Genomic DNA, 19,271 nt, shown 5'->3' on the forward strand with positions numbered 1-19,271 from the left:
TGCAGGCACCATGAGTTCGATACCCGCGTATGGCATGTGCGCGTGACAAAAAAATATAACAATATATTAATGTGAGGTAATTATCATTACCACTTGGTGAACTAGGCAAGTAAGAATTGGTCTCCCATTATAATCATTAACATTGTTTTTATTTTTTATATATAACCCAGGCGGATGATGATTTTGCAATCAATTTTGATAAAAATCCCTATTTTTGTGACTATCAACCCTGTATCTAAAATTGGTGCAACGTGATGGAGAATGCTGTGAGTTTTGATTTGGACTATTTCAAGCACTGTCGGCAACGTTTACGCTGAAGTATCAATTTCCGGTATCAAAGTCCTGACCGGATGTGGTGTCTGACATCTCTCTAGCTTGACGCCTGTCTCGAGTGGTGGAGGCGGTCGAGTGAGAGAGAGGGAGAGAGAGAACGCTCTGCCAGCAAGAAGGAGAAACCGAACAAGTGGCGCAGAGGCGGAGGAAAAGTTCCCAAACAAGCTAGAATTCGTCGTGAGTTCGGTGGCGGAGTGATAGGTGAACATTAAGCGGCGTTTGGGACGGCGAACAATCGACACTTTGACGAGAATCCCCGTCGGGAATGTCGCCTCGCTCGTGGGAGGCTTGAACCAACCCACGGCGGCGGAAAAGGTACGGACAACTTTTCCTTGCACTCCCTTGAAAATAATCGACGGCAACATTTCAAAACAATTGGGCCATCAGGTCGCTGCGAAATGTTAACGTGCCCACCCTGACATGTCCGCTTCGGACGACCCCTCAACCCCCCCCCCCCCCCCCCCATATCCCTCCCTTTCCTCCTTCCATTCAAGTCTGCTTACGCTGCTTGGCACAATCACGTCAAACATAAATGCAAGTCTTTGGGACTGACGGAATCATGTAAATAAAACGATGTATAAACGTGTGTGTGTGTGCACGTGTGTGTACACATGTGTGTGTGTGCGTGTGTGCGTGCGCGTGCGTGTGTGTGAGAACGAGGAAAGCAAAAGTGCTTGGAGGGTGCCGAATTCCTCTTGGAAGTGTTGACACTGGTGAAGAATGCGCCTTGTGTCAAGCTTGTGAGATGGAGTTGTAGTGGAAGCAGCAGAAGCTTCAAGTGGAATATTTCTTGTAGGACTGGAGCGTCTTCTTGCAGCGCAAAGCACTTGATGTGTTTTGTTTGCTGACTGTCTGGAGGTTCCTGCGCTGGAAAGCGGGACAAAAACTGGGACAACGTTGACGTCTGCCAACGGGGACGACGGCCTGGCTTGCCTCGGCTCATCTCAGCGCTTACGTAACGCACGCAGCTGGGAAACGCGGCGTCAAAGCTTCCCAAAACAAGCGTGTGTTGACACCAAAACTTTGTCGCCGCTGAAGGAAAGTTCATTATTGGCATCGAAGGCAGTTTTGGAAGCATCAGAACCAGGAGCACAGAGATGTCAGTTTATTGGCTGCCAGGCTGTCAGTGGGCGGAGTTTGAGTTTGACACCTGCCACAAGATTCGGAATTTGTGAAAACCTTGCCAACGACAAAACAACATGCGTCCTTGTGATCCGGCCACTCAATGCATTTACATCGTGCGTTCATGACATGACGTCATGGTGTCAGATGATTTAATCCGTTTGATCGATTAAGATTTTCCATTGCAGTGTTTAAATAGTTTCGTTCAGGCTTTTTTTATTTTTACAATTGTTATTATTCACTCATAGCGCTCATGATGCGGCCCTGAGGCGGCGGCGCTGAGGTGGCGGCAGCGCTGTGACGTGAGCAGGATGGGGAAGGAGCAGGACCTCCTGCAGGCGGTGAAGAGCGGCGACCTGCCGTCCACGCACAAGCTTCTGGCCAAACTGAAGAGCAGCAGGAGTAGTAAGTTGAAACCTTCACCTCGTTAGCAGGAAAGCGTGGAAGCATTTTGGGAGTACTCGGGAATACTTGAAGGATTCCAAAGTTAAAGTGTGTTTCCAGCGTGTGTTGGTCGAGGGGAGTTGGAATCCCCTTCACAGCTCGCAGATGGTGCCTCGCCAGGATTAAGGAATTAGCGTCAGGGACGAGGTTGGGGGTGCTGCGCTGACTTTATCAGACGGGCCTTCACCTGAACTTTACAATATTTGTACTCGCTAAGCCAGGGCTGGGGAAACTTTTCATGCTTAATTTATTGCCTGCCGTTTTCAGGAGATCTCATTTATTCACTTATCTAAAGCGTCTCAAATGCTTGACAAGTCCGCGATTGACAAAAATGGTGGGGTATGTGCCGATCAAGTTTTTATTGTCTCACAAAGTAAGCCCTCAAGCTAGAAAAAAAGGAATTGGAAAACAAATATGCTGCAACACGCTGGCAAATGAGGTAATCAAATAACTCCGGCACCCAGTCTTCCAAGATGAGCCCGAAATGAACCAGTTGCCCAATTGCCCTCATTTGTTTTCATGTCGGGACCACCGGCGCGATGATGTCACTATTTGGTTGTTTTGACATCATCTGCCGTCCATTCGTTTTTCTGGAAAACACGCAAGTCAACAAGTTCAAGCAGAGTTGTACGACATCTCGGAAGAGCGTTTCAATTTTATTTCGCCAACGTCGTCATCTTCATGTGAGCGAGCTTCCAAACGGGTCCACGCACACTGGCCTACTAGTCGGACGTTTGGCCCCGCCTCCAAGTGTTTGCTACGCTCAAGTCCGCATGTTAGCTGGTTAGCTTGTGAGCCGCGCTGAGGCGACATGTCGCCACTCGTTTCTCGCTGACATTCTTTCCTTCTTAGCTGAGAGAGCAAACAAAATATCCCACTCCCTCGCTAGCAGGTGGGATTTTGGGGGGCTGGCCGGGTCCGCTCCCTATTGTTGACCGCTCGAGACGTGATTGGGCCCACCGTATGAGTGTAAAGCCTGCGCCCAAAACCAAAGTGAACAAGATGGTAGTCATTCCTGGACGGCGGGGTGAGCAAATGAAGCGCATCTTCTGGACAAACATTGAAGACGTCTCATGTTGCGCTTTCTAGCCAAGGTGTGCTCCATTTGCTCACCTGCACGTCCTTGTGTCAAAAGGCACTTGAGTTGAGGTTGGTGCTGGACTTGTTGAAGAAGCGTTGGCCTAACGATGACGTTGAGCGAGTGTGAAGGAGTCGCTCGTCTTCTCCTCGCCTTGGGGCGCTCGCCCGTGACGTCGCCCTCCACCCTTCGCTCGCGCGCTTTGTCTTGTCCTGGGCTGCTTTCAAGGCTCTTCATGTACGCATCGCTGCTCGCACGACCTCGTCCATCTCAGCGAGTGTGTGTGTGTGTGTGTGCACGCTTGTGTGTGTTTGTTTGCATGTGTGCGAGTAGGTGATGATGTCATGGTGCTGGTATGTGAGCGACACCTTTCATCGTCTGTGTGGGGTTTCCAATTTTGCTGTAGCGGAATAAGAGTTGGATGAGGAAAGATGACAACTTGACAGGAAGTGGGACACGGCATGGAAGTCACATGCTCACGTGTGTGTGTGTGTGTGTGTGTGTGTGTGTGTGTGTGTGTGTGTGTGTGTGTGTGTGTGTGTGCGCACGTGCGCGTGTGGTCAAACATCACCATACAAGTGAGACATTCCACAAAACTGGCGTGTGTTTGCGAGCTTCTCGAGTGGCGTGGCGGGACAGCCCGAGTGGCGAGCGGTTCTCCTTTCTTCCCACAGGAGTCGTGTCTCCACACGACTGCTGTGGAACATCAGAAGAAAGGAAGGTTCTCCAAAGCAGGAAGCGCTCCGTGATTGGCGACTTCCTGTCAGTGGGAACAATAGCGTCGGGGCGGCAAATGTGAAGGTTGCGAGAGGCGGTGGCTGACACGCCGGCCGGGTCAAAAGCGGGACACGTCTAGTCGAAAGAAAAGTTTGTCAGGAGAGGTCAAAGCGTGGACAACGCTTTGCTCTGGCCACACGTCAGCCGTGTCCCGCTTCTTGTTTTCCTATCTCCAGCAGCCCAACACGCATGAGAGCGCCAAGGTGTCAAAGACTTGGATTGGAAGCGTTTTGCCAGCGTAGACGCGTAATGATAGCGCGATGGTCCAAGCGCGCCTCTAATTTTAGTCCTCCGCATTCTTGTGGCACAACTTTTTCTTGTGAGCAGCAGGAAGGAAGGAAGGCGGAGGAAGGAGCAAGTGACACGCTGAAAGCTGCGACTACAGCTGCTCGTCTCCTGCCCCCGTACACAAAATACTTCAAAAGAAATTCTCAAGACTAACTTGATTGGGGGGGGGGGGGTCAATGATGGCAAGCACACTTAGTGCGTTTTGACCAATCCGAGTTTTGCAAGGCTCTCGGTAGGGCAGAGCTAAGAGGCTCAATCAAAAGATGGATGGGAGCGATTAGAAGAGGAGAGGGAAAAAAAAAACATGGAGGCACACAAACCATCTTTGATCATCACGATGATGAGGAGGAAGAGTGTGCTGCTGTTTTTGGGGTTCATTAGGAAAAGCAGGTCATGGTTATCAAAGCTACACCAAGCGCATTACCGCAGGGAGCCCCGCACCATCTCTGCAATCACAGTCGTGTGTGTCTGCATTCTGCCAGCAAGCTATATTTTTCCTTTTCTTATTTTTTTCCTATTGATCCACATTCCTCCTGACTGGTCGCCCCTGTGATCAGTTTGAGTTACTGATGGTGTTTCTCTGCCTTTTGTTCTTGCAGAACTTTTAGGATCCACAAAGCGACTCAACATCAACTACCAAGATGCAGATGGGTAATCACAAACACACACACACACACATGCTTGCACACTTTTCTGTCCATTTCTTCACTCAAGACCTGATTGACCTTTCAAACCGGGTTTCATCCACCTAGCAACAAGCGGTAGCTCGTGATTGGCAAAAAGTACGATTGGGATTTTCTAGCGGCAACAAAAAAGGCAACAAGTGTTCGCCAGCTGCTTGTGTCGCCATGTTGACCGAGACCCATTCCTCAAGGGTCTCCACGACAACAGGTCAACAGCCCCCCCACCCCACCTTAGACAGTTTCCCCTTTCCCTTCCACTCTTCCGTGCAAACAGATGGCTTACACGTGATGATTCACCTGGAAGGGGGTGGGGGGGCTTTTCAAGAAAGTGTGTCAGGCATTGTTTGCTGGCAGGGATGAAGATCCCCCCCCCCCAACCATCCCCCCAATGGTGCGCAAAGAGGGATTTTCACAGATGATTGATTGTTTGTGTGGGTGCGCCTGTGTGTGTGTTGTCCCATTAGTGGCCCTTTTGCCAGTGGCCATCTTTGTTGTCGTGGCCGCTTGAATGGTGGTGTTACGCAACAGCGCCTTTGGTCCTGTCAGGTCACATGTCCTTGCTTCCGCTGCATTCTTGCACACACAGACGCACACATACTATAGGACTATAAAATTATATAATTACCTCTATTCATTACAAACCCACCATGAATAAAATTTTGTAACGTGTATGTGCATGCATGACCATGACAATCACCTGGAATCTTGTCAAGGTGTGTCCGCTTCTGGGCTTGGATTTCCCGATAGGAACAAGGGAGACATTTTTATTGTGTTCATCAACATCATATTTTGGGGATGAATTCATAATTCTCAACGCATTCTATTAAAGAAGGCAATTGGGAGACAGGTGTGGTGGCGCTTTTGTTTTGAAAAACTCAAATGCCGCTTGCTTTGTTTTTGGCGAGCAGCTTCTCGGCACTGCATCACGCCGCCCTGACAGGCAGCGGCGAGCTGCTGGCGGCGCTGCTGGAGGCCCAGGCCGTCGTCGATGTCAAGGACAGCAACGGTAGGACCGCACGCCTCTGCTTCATCATCAGTTCCTTTCTATGATTCCCACCCGCATCAACGTTGCTGCCATGTTTGCAGGAATGCGCCCGCTGCATTATGCGGCGTGGCAGGGCAAGTCGGAGTCGGTGCTGCTGCTGCTGCGTTCGGGAGCGTCCGTCAACGGCGTCTCGCTGGATGGCCACATCCCTCTGCACCTGGCCGCGCAGTACGGACATTACCACGTGGTGAGCCAGCCGGCGTCCCGCTACCGCCCTTCGCCTCCGCTAAGTGCCCCGAGTGAAAGAAAGCCGTCTTCTGCTTTCAGTCTGAGATGCTCCTGCAGCACCAGTCCAACCCGTGCCTGGTCAACAAGGCCAAGAAGACACCGCTCGACCTCGCCTGCGAGTTCGGTCGCGTCAAGGTCAGCGTGTGTTTGCGGCCGCTCGACGAGGATATTTAAGCTGTAGACCTGGATAGTTGTGCAATAATAAATGCTGTGTGTGTTAGGTGGCCCAGCTGCTTTTGAGTAGCAACATGGTGGCGGCGCTTTTGGAGGGCGAACGCAAGGAGCCCAGCGACTCGGCCTTCACCACGCCACTGCACCTCGCCGCTCGCAACGGCCACAAGGACGTCATTGAGTGAGTGTGCCACCGGGTCCATCTTGAGCAACATGACAGTGACTGGCGAGCTGCCTGGGGTGTATCCTGCCTCACGCCTGATCAGCTTGGAAATTAATTTATCCATTTGCCTTGCACATGCAGACTGTCTGAAGCCTACAAGCTTAGCGTGTACTCTGTGTGTGTGTGTGTGTGTGTGTGTGTGTGTGTGTGTGTGTGTGTGTGTGTGTGTGTGTGTGTGTGTGTGTGTGTGTGTGTGTGTGTGTGTGTGTGTGTGCACGTGAATGCATAGGCTGCTGCTGAAGGCGGGCATTGACATCAACGCCACCACCAAGTCAGGCACTGCCCTGCACGAGGCCGCCCTCTACGGCAAGACCGAGGTGGTGCGGCTGCTGCTGGATGTGAGTTCCCCGGCCTGCCTGCCTGCCTGCCTGCCTGCTGCCGCCGCCGTGACGGCCGCTCGTGTCACTGGTGTCGCTCGCGTCGCTCGTGTCGCTTGTGCCGCTCGTGTCGCTTGTGCCGCTCGTGCCGCTTCGTCATTTTCAAGAGGCGTTGTCGGGCTGCAGGCGGCCTGACCCACTTTGCTGATACTTCAAACACTCCTCACAACTCTTTGTGCATATGCGAGTTTGTGACGCTTATGTGTGCACGCCTGTGTGTGCGTGCATTTCTAGGCCGGCGTTGACGTGAACATCAGAAACACATACAACCAGACGGCACTCGACATCGTCAACCAGTTCACAACCTCACACGCCAGTCGAGACATCAAGCAACTGCTCAGAGGTGTGTTTAGTTGCGTGTGTAGTTCTTGCATGTCATGACAAGTACGTTGTGTAAGCCTTGTTTGAATGTTGACTGACTTGGCGAGCACTGGGGGGGGTCAAAGTGAGGGTACCCTGAGGTCACTGTCTACCTGTTCACCCCGCAGACGCAACAGGGGTCCTGCAGGTGCGGGCGCTGAAGGACTTGTGGAACCTTCACGATCCCACCGCCCTCAACGTCCGCGCCGGAGACGTGATCACGGTGAGATGACCGTTCCGCTCTTGCAGCCCTCAACAAGCTCAGCCCAGTCGTCGGACTCAATTCATTGTCCGGCCAAGTCAATTTGACACAAATCGAAGTTCATCTGATTCAAACAATGACGCAAACTCGTAAGTGGAAGTGGTGTGCTAAACGAAAACGGCACCGGCGGCAGGTTCTGGAGCAGCACGCCGACGGGCGATGGAAAGGTCACATCCATGACAACCAGCGGGGGACGGACCGCGTGGGCTTCTTCCCGCCCTCCATCGTCGAGGTCATCAGCCGGCGTGTCGGTGAGGCCCGATACAAATCACGTGATTTAGCTTCAAACTGAGCACATCATTCCAGTCGTTCCGCGTGCTTCCTGCATGGGCTTCCCCTCACCTTTGACCTCTCACGTGATGTTAACCCAAAACACAACTGAGCCAGGGCACATATTTGACATCGGAAAAATCGCACAGCCAAACAAAATGGATCAAAAAGTCAAATAGTCAACTCCACCACCAAGAAGTGAAAACATTGTTTCAAATGGTTTTTCTCATGTCAAAAATGTGCCTTGGCTGAGTTGCGGTTGTGAAGCACTGCCCTAACCGGCCGTTTGATTGGCCTCCCCCACCGCTCCTCCCTTTGCCCTGTAGGGGGCACCCTCTCCCGACACGCCTCCCTACCCGTTCGTCGCCGGTCCAGAGCCGCCCTGGCCGCCGGCCTCAGCTCAACCCCTCACGTTGACGACTCCTACTCCTTGTGCATCCCCCCCGCCCCACCCGCAGGTACACATATGTAACGTCTCACCACGCCGACCGACTTCACACGTGCGCGGCAAACAGCAACTCCCCGGCAAACACTTTGCCTGATGTTTGTCCGTATACGTGAGAAGCTTAACGACCGGAGTCTCGTGACGGTGCCCCCCCCTCCCACAGCGCACCGTCTCATGACGCCTTTTAAGGAACTGTGTTTGTCGTGCGCTCATCAGGAGACCGCAGCAGCGTAGGGAGCAGCGAGAGCGTGGGCAGCACGCGCAGCGCCGGCAGCGGCCAGAGCACCGAAAGCAACAACAACAACACGCTCAACAATAACAATACGCTAAGCAACGCCCACAATGGGACCACCGCCACCGCCGCTCACCATGACAAGGTACACCCCGCACGCCCCTCGCTCGTCAACGTCACGGCGGCACAGCTTTCAGATTGCGCTTTGCCTCGGCAGGTGGCATCGTCCGTTGCTGATTGCGGAGCCTCGCCCTCGAGCAAGCAGCCTCAGCACCACGCAGGTTCGCCACCGTCATCCTCTTTCCCCTACGCTCTCTTCATCGTCTGTCTCTTCCTCTTTCTTCTCTGCGTTCTTCTTTTGCCCTCTCGTCAACATTCGTTGTCGCGCACGCAGGTGCCGACACCCCCCGTAGGCCGACGGTGACGGTGCAGCAAGCGGCGGAGCAGACCTTCACCCAGCAGCAATTTTTCCGTCCTCAGCAGCTGCTGGACGGCAAAGTAAGGAATTGTACTCGATAGTGATTACGGCGGTAAAGCTGATGATGACGTGCGATGTCTTTCTCGCGGTTGAGGACGCCGAGGCCATCTTCGAGTGGCTGAGCGACTTCCAGTTGGAGCAGTATGCGGGGAACTTCATTAGTGCCGGTTACGATGTCCCCACCATCAGCAGGATGACGCCTGAGGTGAAGAAACACTTTCCTGTTGTATTGACTCCTTACAAACTAATTAACGACCGTCATCGATTGGCCTTCAGGATCTGACGGCCATCGGCGTGACCAAACCGGGACACCGCAAGAAAATCTCCATGGAGATCAACAAGCTGAACATTCCCGAGTGGCTTCCAGAGTACATCCCGGTGAGCAGACTCGGTGGAAAGGCCCCGAGAGCCTCCTCCATAGTGCCGAGCGTGACTCGAGTGCGCTTGCGTTGCAGTCGGAGCTCAGCGAGTGGCTCGCTGCCATCGGCCTCCCGCAGTACCTGAAAAGACTCTCGGAAAACGGCTACGACAGCATCGGCATCGTCAAAGACCTGACGTGGGAAGACCTGCAAGAGATCGGCATCACAAAACTGGGTGAGACAACAAACCCCCTGCATTATGGGTGACAATCAATTTTCCTGTCTTGACTGCTTCCCTTTGGCCCGCAGGCCACCAGAAGAAGTTGATGTTGGCAGTGAAGAAGCTGTGTGATATCCACCGAGCCATCGTTCAGGCCGAATCCGGCCAGGGAACGATACGGCGCAAAGCTCCCGGAGCGCTCCACGTAGTGGCCATCGAGCCGCCGGAAATCGGCGGGGAGTGCTCGTCACCCCGCACCCCAAAGACCATGATGACCTTCCAGGACAGTGAGCTGAGTGCCGAGCTGCAGTCGGCCATGTCTGGCTACTATGCCGACTGCGAGGACGTCGGAAACGCGGTGGGCTCGTCCCAAGGCCGGGACGGCGTTGAGACCCGTTCCCGAGGCTCTGGACATTTCCAAGAACTCGCTTCTGTCACCGCCCACGGCCGGTCGCAGGAGAGCTTCGACGGCAGCCCCGCCAGAGACAGGAACGTCCCAGAGGGCCGGGACCAGAGACCCATTCACAAGCTGGTTCCCCTGGGAACGGCCACCGTATTCAAGTACCCCGCCGTCCCCGCCAAACCCAAAGTGTCCCGCTCTCACGGCTCGTCCCCTCACGGCTCGCCGGCGTTAAAGGGCTTCAACTACCTGCACTCTCACCGCCCAGACGCGTCTGCTGGACCCCAGGAGCACGGCCGGACTCTGGCGCTTCCCAAGAAACGGACCCACAGTCTGAACCGCTACGCTCTATCGGACGGAGAACCTGACGAGGATGACGACGAGCTGGCGCCCCCCTCTGGAAATGTGCCTTCATACGCCACCCTAAGTCGCAAACACAGCCGCGCTCAGACGGCTCGGGTGCCGTCCGGTCTGGAGAGGAGCACCAACGTAGGCCGCAGTCAGTCTTTTGCCGTGCGAGCGCGAAAAAAAGGACCCCCTCCGCCCCCTCCCAAGAGACTGAGCTCAGTGAGCAGCACCACCAGCGGCGAGCTGAGCGACAGCAGCACCGCGTCGACGACGGTCGGCAACGGCAGCGACCTGGTGACCGACAGCAAAACCGCGTCAGTGGCCAGCGTTGTGACCGACAGCGCCGCCTTGACGTCATCGGGCGGCGTGGTGACTGATAGCCCAGGAAACGTCAGGACCATAGCGGCCTCCCTGGAAGCAAGTGCAGAAACACGAAACCCTCCGGATCCCAAACGTGACCCCGATCCACAGGCATCGCCTGCCGACGAATCCAAAGAGACCCCAGGGGCGAGGAGGAGGGCGCAGAGCACGCACGAGCCAGACAAGTCGGACACGGAAGAAGCTGACGTTAAGGGTTCGCGTTCACCTCACAACAGCTCCAGTGAGTGCATTCCCTTCGCCGAGGAGGGAAACCTGACCATCAAGCAGAGGCCCAAGGCCGGGGCCCCGGGACCCCCTCGGGCCGAGGCCGTGCTGGAGCCTCCCGACAAGGTTGCCGCTGCCAAGAGCCTCGAAGTCCCCGAGTTCAACCTGAAAGAATCAGATACGGTCAAGCGGCGACACAAACCCAAAGACAAAGACGAAGGATCCCCCTGCAAAGACCGGACCCAACCTGAGGCCGAGGCTGAAGCCAAGGAGAGGAACCCGGAGGAAGTCTGTATAAGGATGGACACGGGGGCCACTCTGAAACCTCTGTCGTCTCCCAAACCGCTCGTGGCCCCCAAACCTGTACGGCACAGCCTGCTGGCAGCACAAGGTAACGTGATTAGTTCTTAATGCTTCCCAAATCACTCTGGCCGTTGATTTGTTCCACAAAGTATTTTTCACAGTTTTGTTTCTTGCTAACAACGTGTGGGTTTATTTCATCTTGCCGGAAATGGAAAATAACGTCACCCTTTTTGAATATTTGGTGGTACAACAACAAGCTGATTTTTCACTTTTCTCTCTGGGACAGCTGGACTGGGGTCTCCGGCGGTGAGTGTAAGTGTGGTCCAAAGTCTGGCCTTCGGTGCCGCGTCACCCCCATGGTCTCCGTCCCGTGGGCCCCCCCCGGTGTCTGTGGCCCCTCTCTGCCCAGCCCCTTCCTCCCCAGTGGCCGCCAGAGTCCAGACTTCAGCGGGTCCGGCCGTGACTGAGGTGGTCCAGCAGCGACTGGATGAGACCAGCACGTCTCTTGCGGCGGCCCTCAAGGCCGTTGAGAGGAAGTTGATCCTGGACCGGGACCAGGGTGACGGGTAAGTCTAGGAACTTTCATACTCCCGTCAACACTGCAAGCCAGCCAATGTGAGTTTTGTTTAACTGTTGTTTTTTTTTTTTTTTTTTACATGTCGGGTTTTGCTCCCAGCAGAGCCAACACGGTCAAGTCAGCAGGAAACATCCTGGACGACATTGGGAATATGTTTGACGACCTGGCCGACCAGTTGGACGCCATGTTGGACTAAAAGCGCCTGTCAAGAGAAAAAGCGCAGCGAGTGACATGACCACAAACAACAGCACTTAATCAACACGCTTTTATTGTGAAGTGCTGACAGGAACTAGACAGCAACTCTTCATTCCGTACCTAAAGTGGGACCTCACTTCTAGGTCCAAATATGATCAAAATGAAAAGTATTTATTAGAGTAAAAGCCAGGACAGCTCGTAGGACACAAAACCTCAAAGTCGTCCATGTGATCCCTTCCCGGTGGCAAAATGACACAAGAGACTTGTCGACGAAAACACTGGAAGAAATGACAAGAAACTGGGAAAGACTTCCTCCTCCCGTCCAGACATTTCAAACTTGTTCTTCCTTCCGAAGGAAGCCGAGAAACGACTCAAACGGTTTGGTTAAGAATCGCAGCCATCGGATGTCGGCAAGCTTGCATTCTTTCCTCAGGCGTCGTCTTAACTCTCTCCTCGCCCCCAGCGGTCCTCGTTTGTTATCGCATGCTCGTCCCCACTCTCTACGCTGTGTCAATTAGCATGGCTAAACCTGTTAGCTGGTTGTTAGCATGTTTGCGGGCTCACGTTGGTGTGGACGATATCTTTTTACCCTCAACTAATGTTTCTTCTAAACATGCTTGTTTGAGTCTGGCACGCCGCCTCCTGTAGGGAAAGAGTTAAGATTCTGCCAGTTTTCAAAGGGAAGCACATATGTAGATTATTTTGTCGTATTTAAGCTTTATTTCCTACAGAAATCTATTCAACCAAAGTCTGTACAGATTATTAACATGTTTCTAAAATGTCTCGATGTCTTTCTGCGCGCCACTTTTGATCATGTGACCTCGGGCGTCCTGCTCATGCACGTGTGCAATATGTAATACTCGCACGTTTGTCCTTTTGATACATCAAATGAATTAAAAGAAAAGATATTGACAATTATTTCGACTGGTCTATGTGTCGTCGTCTTCTAGCGTTTGTCCTCATTTTGGTCGCAATTTACAGCTGACTTAAGCTTAGGCTTCCTTCTACTCCCTTTCGAACAAATATGAATTTATTATCCATCCATCCATTTTCTGTACCGCTTTGACCCTACGGGGGTCAGGGGCGTGCTGGAGCCTATCCCAGTGGTCATCGGGCAGTAGGCGGGGGACACCCTGAACCGGTTGCCAGCCAATCGCAGGGCACACAGAGACGAACAACCATCCGCACTCACACCTAGGGGCAATTTGGAGTGCTCAATCGGCCTACCAAGCATGTTTTGGGGATGTGGGAGGAGCCAGAGTGCCCGGAGAAAACCCACGCCGGTTCGAGGAGAACTGAATTTATTATATGAATTTATTATAAACGGAAAATTATAATGCAATATCATTCTTTTTTATGTTCTATTATACTATGGAGTTATCATTTTCTGTATTTTTACTTTTTTCTTGTATTTCTTTTCAAATGTTCAAAATAAATAAACCAACTTTAGTGCACTTAAAGTATGCTCAGCCGTGGAACTTTACCACGGAAGCCAGATGACGTCACGGTGTGCCCTCAAACCCAAAGTACGTTGTGGTTGATTTGTCCTACATAGTTTCAAATGTTAGGCAAGTAAAATACATACGTTGCCAAAAGCGCGCGCGCGCGCGCTTCAGTGTAGGAAGTCACGTGAGCCCCAGCCTGCTTGCTTCCGGGATGGTAAAACCGCAGACACGCCCACCAGAGGCGTAAAAAAAAAATCATCGTCGCAATTTTCGCCGTCCTTTCTCCATCGTGCGTCTTTGGCCCTCTCGGACTCCAAAAAAGAAACAGGTGAGGAACCTCAGAGGTTACAAATGACATTATTTCAACTTTGTTCGGCCTGCTTGTTCAACCTCGACGCGCTAAAATATTGACATGGTAACGGAGGGAAATTGATGTGAAAGTATAATTGAGCTTAAGTTTGACTCGCAAAAAGTCAACTTTATGTAGAGTTTGTCTTTGATTTGGGCCTGGATGGGGTTGGCCAATGTTGTCGCTGACGTCATGCTATGGCTCGGACTTTTCCAGTCGGTCAAATTGATCTGTCAACCGGATTCTAAATCGACTTTTATATCAGTGATACTTGCGCTTCCTGCGTCCTATCTGTGAAATCAGAATAAACCAAATGAATTGAATCCTTTCGTTCAGTTGCCAACCCGGAAGATGGCACAAACACCCGGGTCAGGTTCATGCGTGGTTTATGCGTGTGAAAGCTTTAATGTCATGTTGGAAAAGTTGAAATGAATTCAGAGGTCACGTGAATATTTCTAAGGTCACTGTTAATCGGAATGGTTTGCAGCAGGAGGAATGTTTTTTTCTGACTTAATTCAGTGCAGCTTGTTTGGCAGCGGTTTTCCTGTTATCGGTTCCCGTCTGTCAGGTAATATTAGGCTCCGCCCCTTGACTGCCTCATAGACGTTATTGATTAATTGATTTGATCGCTTTGATTTGTGTTTGTCTCGTCTGAACTTAATGAGTGGTCGTCACGTTTGATATATTTGGAATCAACTTTAGTCTTCCGATTTCCTTTACCTGTACATTATTGTTTGTATATCTGGCGGTTGGAGGGGCGTGTCTGTTGAAAGTTCAAGTCCCAAAGTTATTGGGCCACTCCTTAATCTTCACCAAAGATTACCTGTGTGTCTGCATGCACTAACCTCGTCACATTCCTATTTACGCCCAAGACATACACCAAAGGCATTTGTAATGAATACAGACCCAGCCTGGTCAATGTCTTGACCGAAAACTTTCTGAAACCACGTGGATGGCCTCAGAACTAATGACGTCATGACTGATTGCGTAACAGAATTGCCCTAGCAACTTTCCAGTTATTGTCAAGGGTCCTCATGACCGATGGCATACTGAGACCCTTTGCCCGTTCTCGTTCAGGTTCTGAGTGCGGGCTGTTGTTTCCATGATGTCCAAGAAGACCGCAAATCGCCCATGCGAGCCGGACGTCCAGGTGGACGCGTCCATCATCCGGATCCCGCCTCATCACTACATCCACGTGCTGGACCAGAACACCAACATCGCCCGTGTCGAGATTGGCCCGCAAACGTACTACCGCCAGGACAATGAAAGGTGAGAGGGCGCGGCCGTGTGCTGACATCTCTCAGTTTTGCTCACGCCATGTGACTCTTGTAGGGTTCTGTTTGCGCCCGTGCGCATGATCATGGTGCCGCCGCGCCACTACTGCGTGGTGCTCAACCCGGTGGCGTGCGACGACAACGGCCGCGTTCTCTTCGACGCCTCCGGCCAGGCTAAGCTCAGGCACGCTGACCTGGACATCCGCCTCACCAGGGATCCCTTCCCTCTTCACCCCGGCGAGGAGATCCAGCAAGTGGGTTGGATGTCCAATTGGTCAAACGCTTCTATGTGAAATCGTCAAATCCAAAGCTACCTGATTTATATGCTTTTTCTTTTTCAGGACGTGACCCCCCTGCAGGTGGTTTACCCCAACACGGCACTCCGTCTGCAGGCGCTGCTCGACTTCCTGGACGGTGGAGAAAAACGCGTGGCGGGAGACGAGTGGCTCTTTGAGGGGCCCGGTGAGCGACCGTAGATGCAGACTCGAGACCGATGAGCTCGGCAAACTAAACGCAGACAGTCGGGGTTTGGTTCAGGAAGAAAAAAATGTTTTCTTTGTCTTCCTCCTCAGGCACGTACATCCCGAGGAAGGAGGTGGCCGTCCTGGAGACCATCAAGGCCACTGTGATCGGCCAAAACCAGGCCATAAGACTGCGAGCGCGGAAAGAGGGCGTCGACCGCGGGGGAGTTCTCCGGGTTACGGGTGGGACACGACTCCTTCCTTTTATCACTTCTTGTTTGTTTGTGGTGGCTGGAAACTTTCAAGCTTGACCTGGCGCCCGTCTTACGTTCAGGTGAGGAGTGGCTGGTGAGCAAGGTGGGCGCGTACCTGCCAGGCGCCCACGAGGAGGTCATCGACATCGTCAACGCCTTCATTTTGACGGACAAGGTGCGCTTTTCTTGAGCTTGTCGAGTTAAAACCTGAAGCTAACGGTGTGACCTATCCCCCCCTCAGAAAGCGCTACACGTGCGCGCACTTCGACCTTTCCGCGATATGGGAGGTCACGAGCGACGCACGGGAGAAGAGTGGCTGGTGACTCTGGAGGACCGCGAAGCTCATGTGCCGTCGGTGGCGGAGGAAGTGGTGGGCGTGGTCGACGTCACTACACTCAGCTCGCGCCAGTATTGCGTCATCTTGGACCCAGTCGGACCCGACGGGAAACCTCAACTGGGCCAGAAGAGGGTGGTCAAGGTGAGTCTCATTTTTTGCATATTTTGAGAGAACTGAAAATCCAGAAGACATTTATCTTTTTAAATCTCCTTTATACGTCTGTTGTGTGAGCTACTCTATAATTTCATCTGTGCAATTTGAGAAGTTTGAAACCACTTGCTGTTCCATATTGTCCACCAGGGAGAGCGCTCGTTCTTCCTACAGCCAGGTGAGCATCTGGAGCAAGGAATTCAGGACGTGTTCGTCTTGTCTGAAGAGGAGGGCCTCGTCCTGCGCGCCATTGAGGCCTTCACCGACACCCAGGAGGTGAGTCCGCACCCTGTTGCGGTGCAACCCCCCACACCCCCCCCCCAGGAGGTGAGCCCGCACCCTGCTGGGGGGGGCCCCTGTTGCTCCGGGGCCACCTGCCACCTTGTCCAACGCTCAAAGTGGCCATGTTGTGTTTGTAGGACGCCATCTTGATTGTTCTGCCTCTAAGGCAAAAGCGTAAACATTCTGCTGAGGTATTTAGTTGGTAAATGAAATGAACTGAGAGCAACATGTGGGTGATTTCCTGTCTGAGGTGTCCCTCCCCATCACACCCCCTTGTCCCCCCCCCCCCTCCGCATGTCACATGGTTCTCTTCCTTACCATTTTCCATCCCGCTTCTCCAGCGCTCCCCCTTTTCCTCCTCGCCCCGTCCCCCTTCCCCACGCACGAGCTCGCTAACCCTGGTCTCCGCCCTCCTGCCCCGTTCTCTCTGCCAGCGCGAGGAGGCGGACTCCGACGAAGAGGAAGAAGTTGAGCGAAGCAAGCGTCGCCGTCCCGGCGCCGTTATCCGTCGCCCCGGCGACCGCTGGATGCTGCGAGGTCCCATCGAGTATGTGCCCCCCTCCCAAGTGGAGGTGGTACTTCGACGCCAGGCCATCCCACTGGACGAGCACGAGGGAATCTACGTCAGGGACATCAAGACTGGAAAGGTAACACCCCAAATTATGCACCAACGAATTCATTCATCGAGTTATCAAATGAATTGATCGTGATTGTGATAATCAGTGATTTTGAAAAGGTGAATAGCACATAGTTTGGCTCACGCCTCATTGCGTGTCAGGTGCGCGCCGTGATCGGCCAGACTTATATGCTGACCCAAGATGAGGAGCTGTGGTCTAAGGAGCTCCCTGCCAACGTGGAGGACTTACTGGCGTCCCCCCGAGACCCTCTGGCCGACCGCTCCAACAGGAGGAACCTGACCGAGGATCTGGGGGGCAAAAAGCGGGACAAGACCCTGGTGGTCTCCTTCCGGGTCCCGCACAACGCCGCTGTCCAGGTTTACGATTACCGGGCCAAGAAGGCCCGCGTGGTCTTCGGGCCCGAGCGAGTCATGCTGGGGCCTGACGAGCAGTTCACCGTCCTGTCGCTGTCCGGCGACAGGCCCAAACGGGGCAACGTCATTAAGGCCATCTGCCTCCTGCTCGGACCCGACTTCTTCACCGACATCATCACCATCGAGACCGCCGACCACGCCAGGCTGCAGCTGCAGCTCTCCTACAACTGGTGTGTGTGCCGAAAGAAGGATGTGCACGGTCGCGTGTAACGTCCCGCCGTCGTCCCCTCAGGCACTTTGACGTGAAGCCGCCCGTAGATGCCGCGGAGGCCGCCACCCTCTTCTCGGTGCCGGACTTTGTGGGCGATGCCTGCAAGGCCATCGCGTCAAGGGTTCGAGGCGCTGTCGCCTCCGTGCAGTTTGATGACTTCCACAAGGTTTGGTTCCTCCTTTCTGTCTCTTAACACCAATGCAACATTTTTAGACTTCTTATTCCCTCGGCAGAACTCCATCCGTATCATCTGCTCGGCCGTGTTCGGCTTCGATGAGAAGCTTGCCGTGCGGTCCAGTCTCCGCTTCCACCAGAACCGACTGGTCATCAGCAGCGTCGACATCCAATCGGTGGAACCCGTCGACCAGCGCACGCGCGATTCCCTGCAGAAAAGCGTCCAACTAGCCATCGAGATCACCACCAACTCGCAGGAGGCTGCCGCCAGGTGAGCAAAATTGCCCGCTGTAAGAATGTCAACCTATTCGGTGGCCCTTCTGCCATCTTGACAACTTAATTCTGGACGGCAACGCCCGCAGGCACGAAGCCGAGCGTCTTGAGCAGGAAGCTCGCGGGAAGCTGGAGCGGCAGAGGATCACTGACCAGGCGGAGGCCGAGCGGGCCAGGAAGGAGCTCCTGGAGCTGGAGGCCCTCAGGTGACTTACTCTCAGCCTTCACGGCCGCCCGTCCGGGTCCTCATATTCATCTGTCTGCATTGTGGCTCAGTGCCGCTGTGGAGAGCACCGGCGCCGCCAAGGCCGAAGCCCAGTCCCGAGCCGAGGCGGCCCGCATCCAGGGCGAGGCGGCCGTCCACGAGGCTAAGCTGAAGGCCGAAGCTCAGCGCATCGAGGCCGTACGTCGCCGCCAACATGTCACGGGCTCAGGGCTTCCCGCTCAGAAGCGCTTGTGCTTTGCAGGAGGCGGAGCTTGAGCGACTGGCCAAGGCTCGCCAGCAGGAGCTGGGCTACAAGAAGCAGATGGACCTGCTGGAAGTGGAGAAACAGGAAAAGCTGACCAACATCCAGAGCGAGCACTTCCGCCAGCTCGTCAGCAGTCTGGGAAGCGACACCATCGCTGAGCTGGCGCGCGCCGGACCCGAGCTGCAGGTACGGCCGATGAGGCTTTGTCAAATCCTAAATGGTTGTCTTGCTCGGCCATCGGTCACGTGACCTCACCGCTCGTCTCTTGTCTAGGTGAAAATGCTGCAGGCGCTTGGCCTCAAGTCCACATTGATCACAGATGGCTCCTCCCCCATCAACCTATTCACCACCGCCAATGGCCTGCTGGGGGCGCTGCCGTCAGGTGCGCAATGATGCTACAGTGACCGGAGAAATGGAAACGCCACCAGAGCAAAATCATATCGTTAAACAAAAATTGCGCACATATGTCCAAATGAAGGAGAACGCCATCTGTACGTATATAGCCACTGCTTGCACCCGTCTGACTCTTTAAAGGAAATAAATCATGTGCAAAATAAATCCTCCTGCGTTTCATTTGATTTTGTAAAATATATTTCTAAAAATGTTTTCTCCCTTCCTCAGGATTATCATGCTTGCTCATGAGCTGATCATTTGAGTCAGGCCTACCCTCAAGTTAGCATACTCGCCTCGCAGTTCAGAGGTCATGAGTTTGTGCGTGTCTTTCTTTTCAAATCAGC

The 19,271-nt window shown here is 53.5% G+C and overlaps 2 protein-coding genes across 4 annotated transcripts; both read left to right on the plus strand.

Moving 5' to 3' along the window:
* The first annotated feature begins 342 nt into the window (after positions 1–342).
* Positions 343–12,721, plus strand: caskin2b (CASK interacting protein 2b). 2 transcript variants are annotated; one of them, XM_085934274.1, is made up of 21 exons: positions 343–648; positions 1,704–1,860; positions 4,642–4,693; positions 5,634–5,731; positions 5,812–5,957; positions 6,038–6,133; positions 6,220–6,350; positions 6,622–6,730; positions 7,004–7,112; positions 7,258–7,352; positions 7,525–7,642; positions 7,988–8,119; positions 8,323–8,483; positions 8,556–8,619; positions 8,733–8,836; positions 8,911–9,021; positions 9,093–9,194; positions 9,272–9,410; positions 9,485–11,119; positions 11,318–11,597; positions 11,708–12,721. In XM_085934274.1, exons 2-21 carry the CDS (start codon positions 1,767–1,769, stop codon positions 11,802–11,804), a joined length of 3,873 nt encoding a protein of 1,290 aa, XP_085790400.1. In that variant the 5' UTR covers positions 343–648; positions 1,704–1,766; the 3' UTR covers positions 11,805–12,721. The 2 variants fall into 2 exon arrangements, with proteins under 2 accessions (XP_085790400.1, XP_085790401.1); XM_085934275.1 differs by having other exon boundaries at positions 11,711–12,721.
* Positions 12,722–13,427: 706 nt separating this feature from the next.
* On the plus strand, positions 13,428–19,092 carry mvp (major vault protein). 2 transcript variants are annotated; one of them, XM_085934711.1, is made up of 17 exons: positions 13,428–13,576; positions 14,675–14,866; positions 14,930–15,125; positions 15,213–15,333; positions 15,444–15,575; positions 15,667–15,761; positions 15,828–16,064; positions 16,224–16,349; positions 16,493–16,546; positions 16,790–17,002; positions 17,134–17,576; positions 17,639–17,783; positions 17,851–18,062; positions 18,154–18,270; positions 18,341–18,467; positions 18,532–18,720; positions 18,808–19,092. In XM_085934711.1, exons 2-17 carry the CDS (start codon positions 14,700–14,702, stop codon positions 18,925–18,927), a joined length of 2,694 nt encoding a protein of 897 aa, XP_085790837.1. In that variant the 5' UTR covers positions 13,428–13,576; positions 14,675–14,699; the 3' UTR covers positions 18,928–19,092. The 2 variants fall into 2 exon arrangements, with proteins under 2 accessions (XP_085790837.1, XP_085790839.1); XM_085934713.1 differs by lacking the exon at positions 16,493–16,546.
* Positions 19,093–19,271: the final 179 nt, after the last annotated feature.

The sequence above is a fragment of the Syngnathus leptorhynchus genome, chromosome 16, assembly GCF_054491065.1.
Source record: "Syngnathus leptorhynchus isolate UIUO chromosome 16, UIUO_Slep, whole genome shotgun sequence".
NCBI lineage: Eukaryota > Metazoa > Chordata > Actinopteri > Syngnathiformes > Syngnathidae > Syngnathus > Syngnathus leptorhynchus.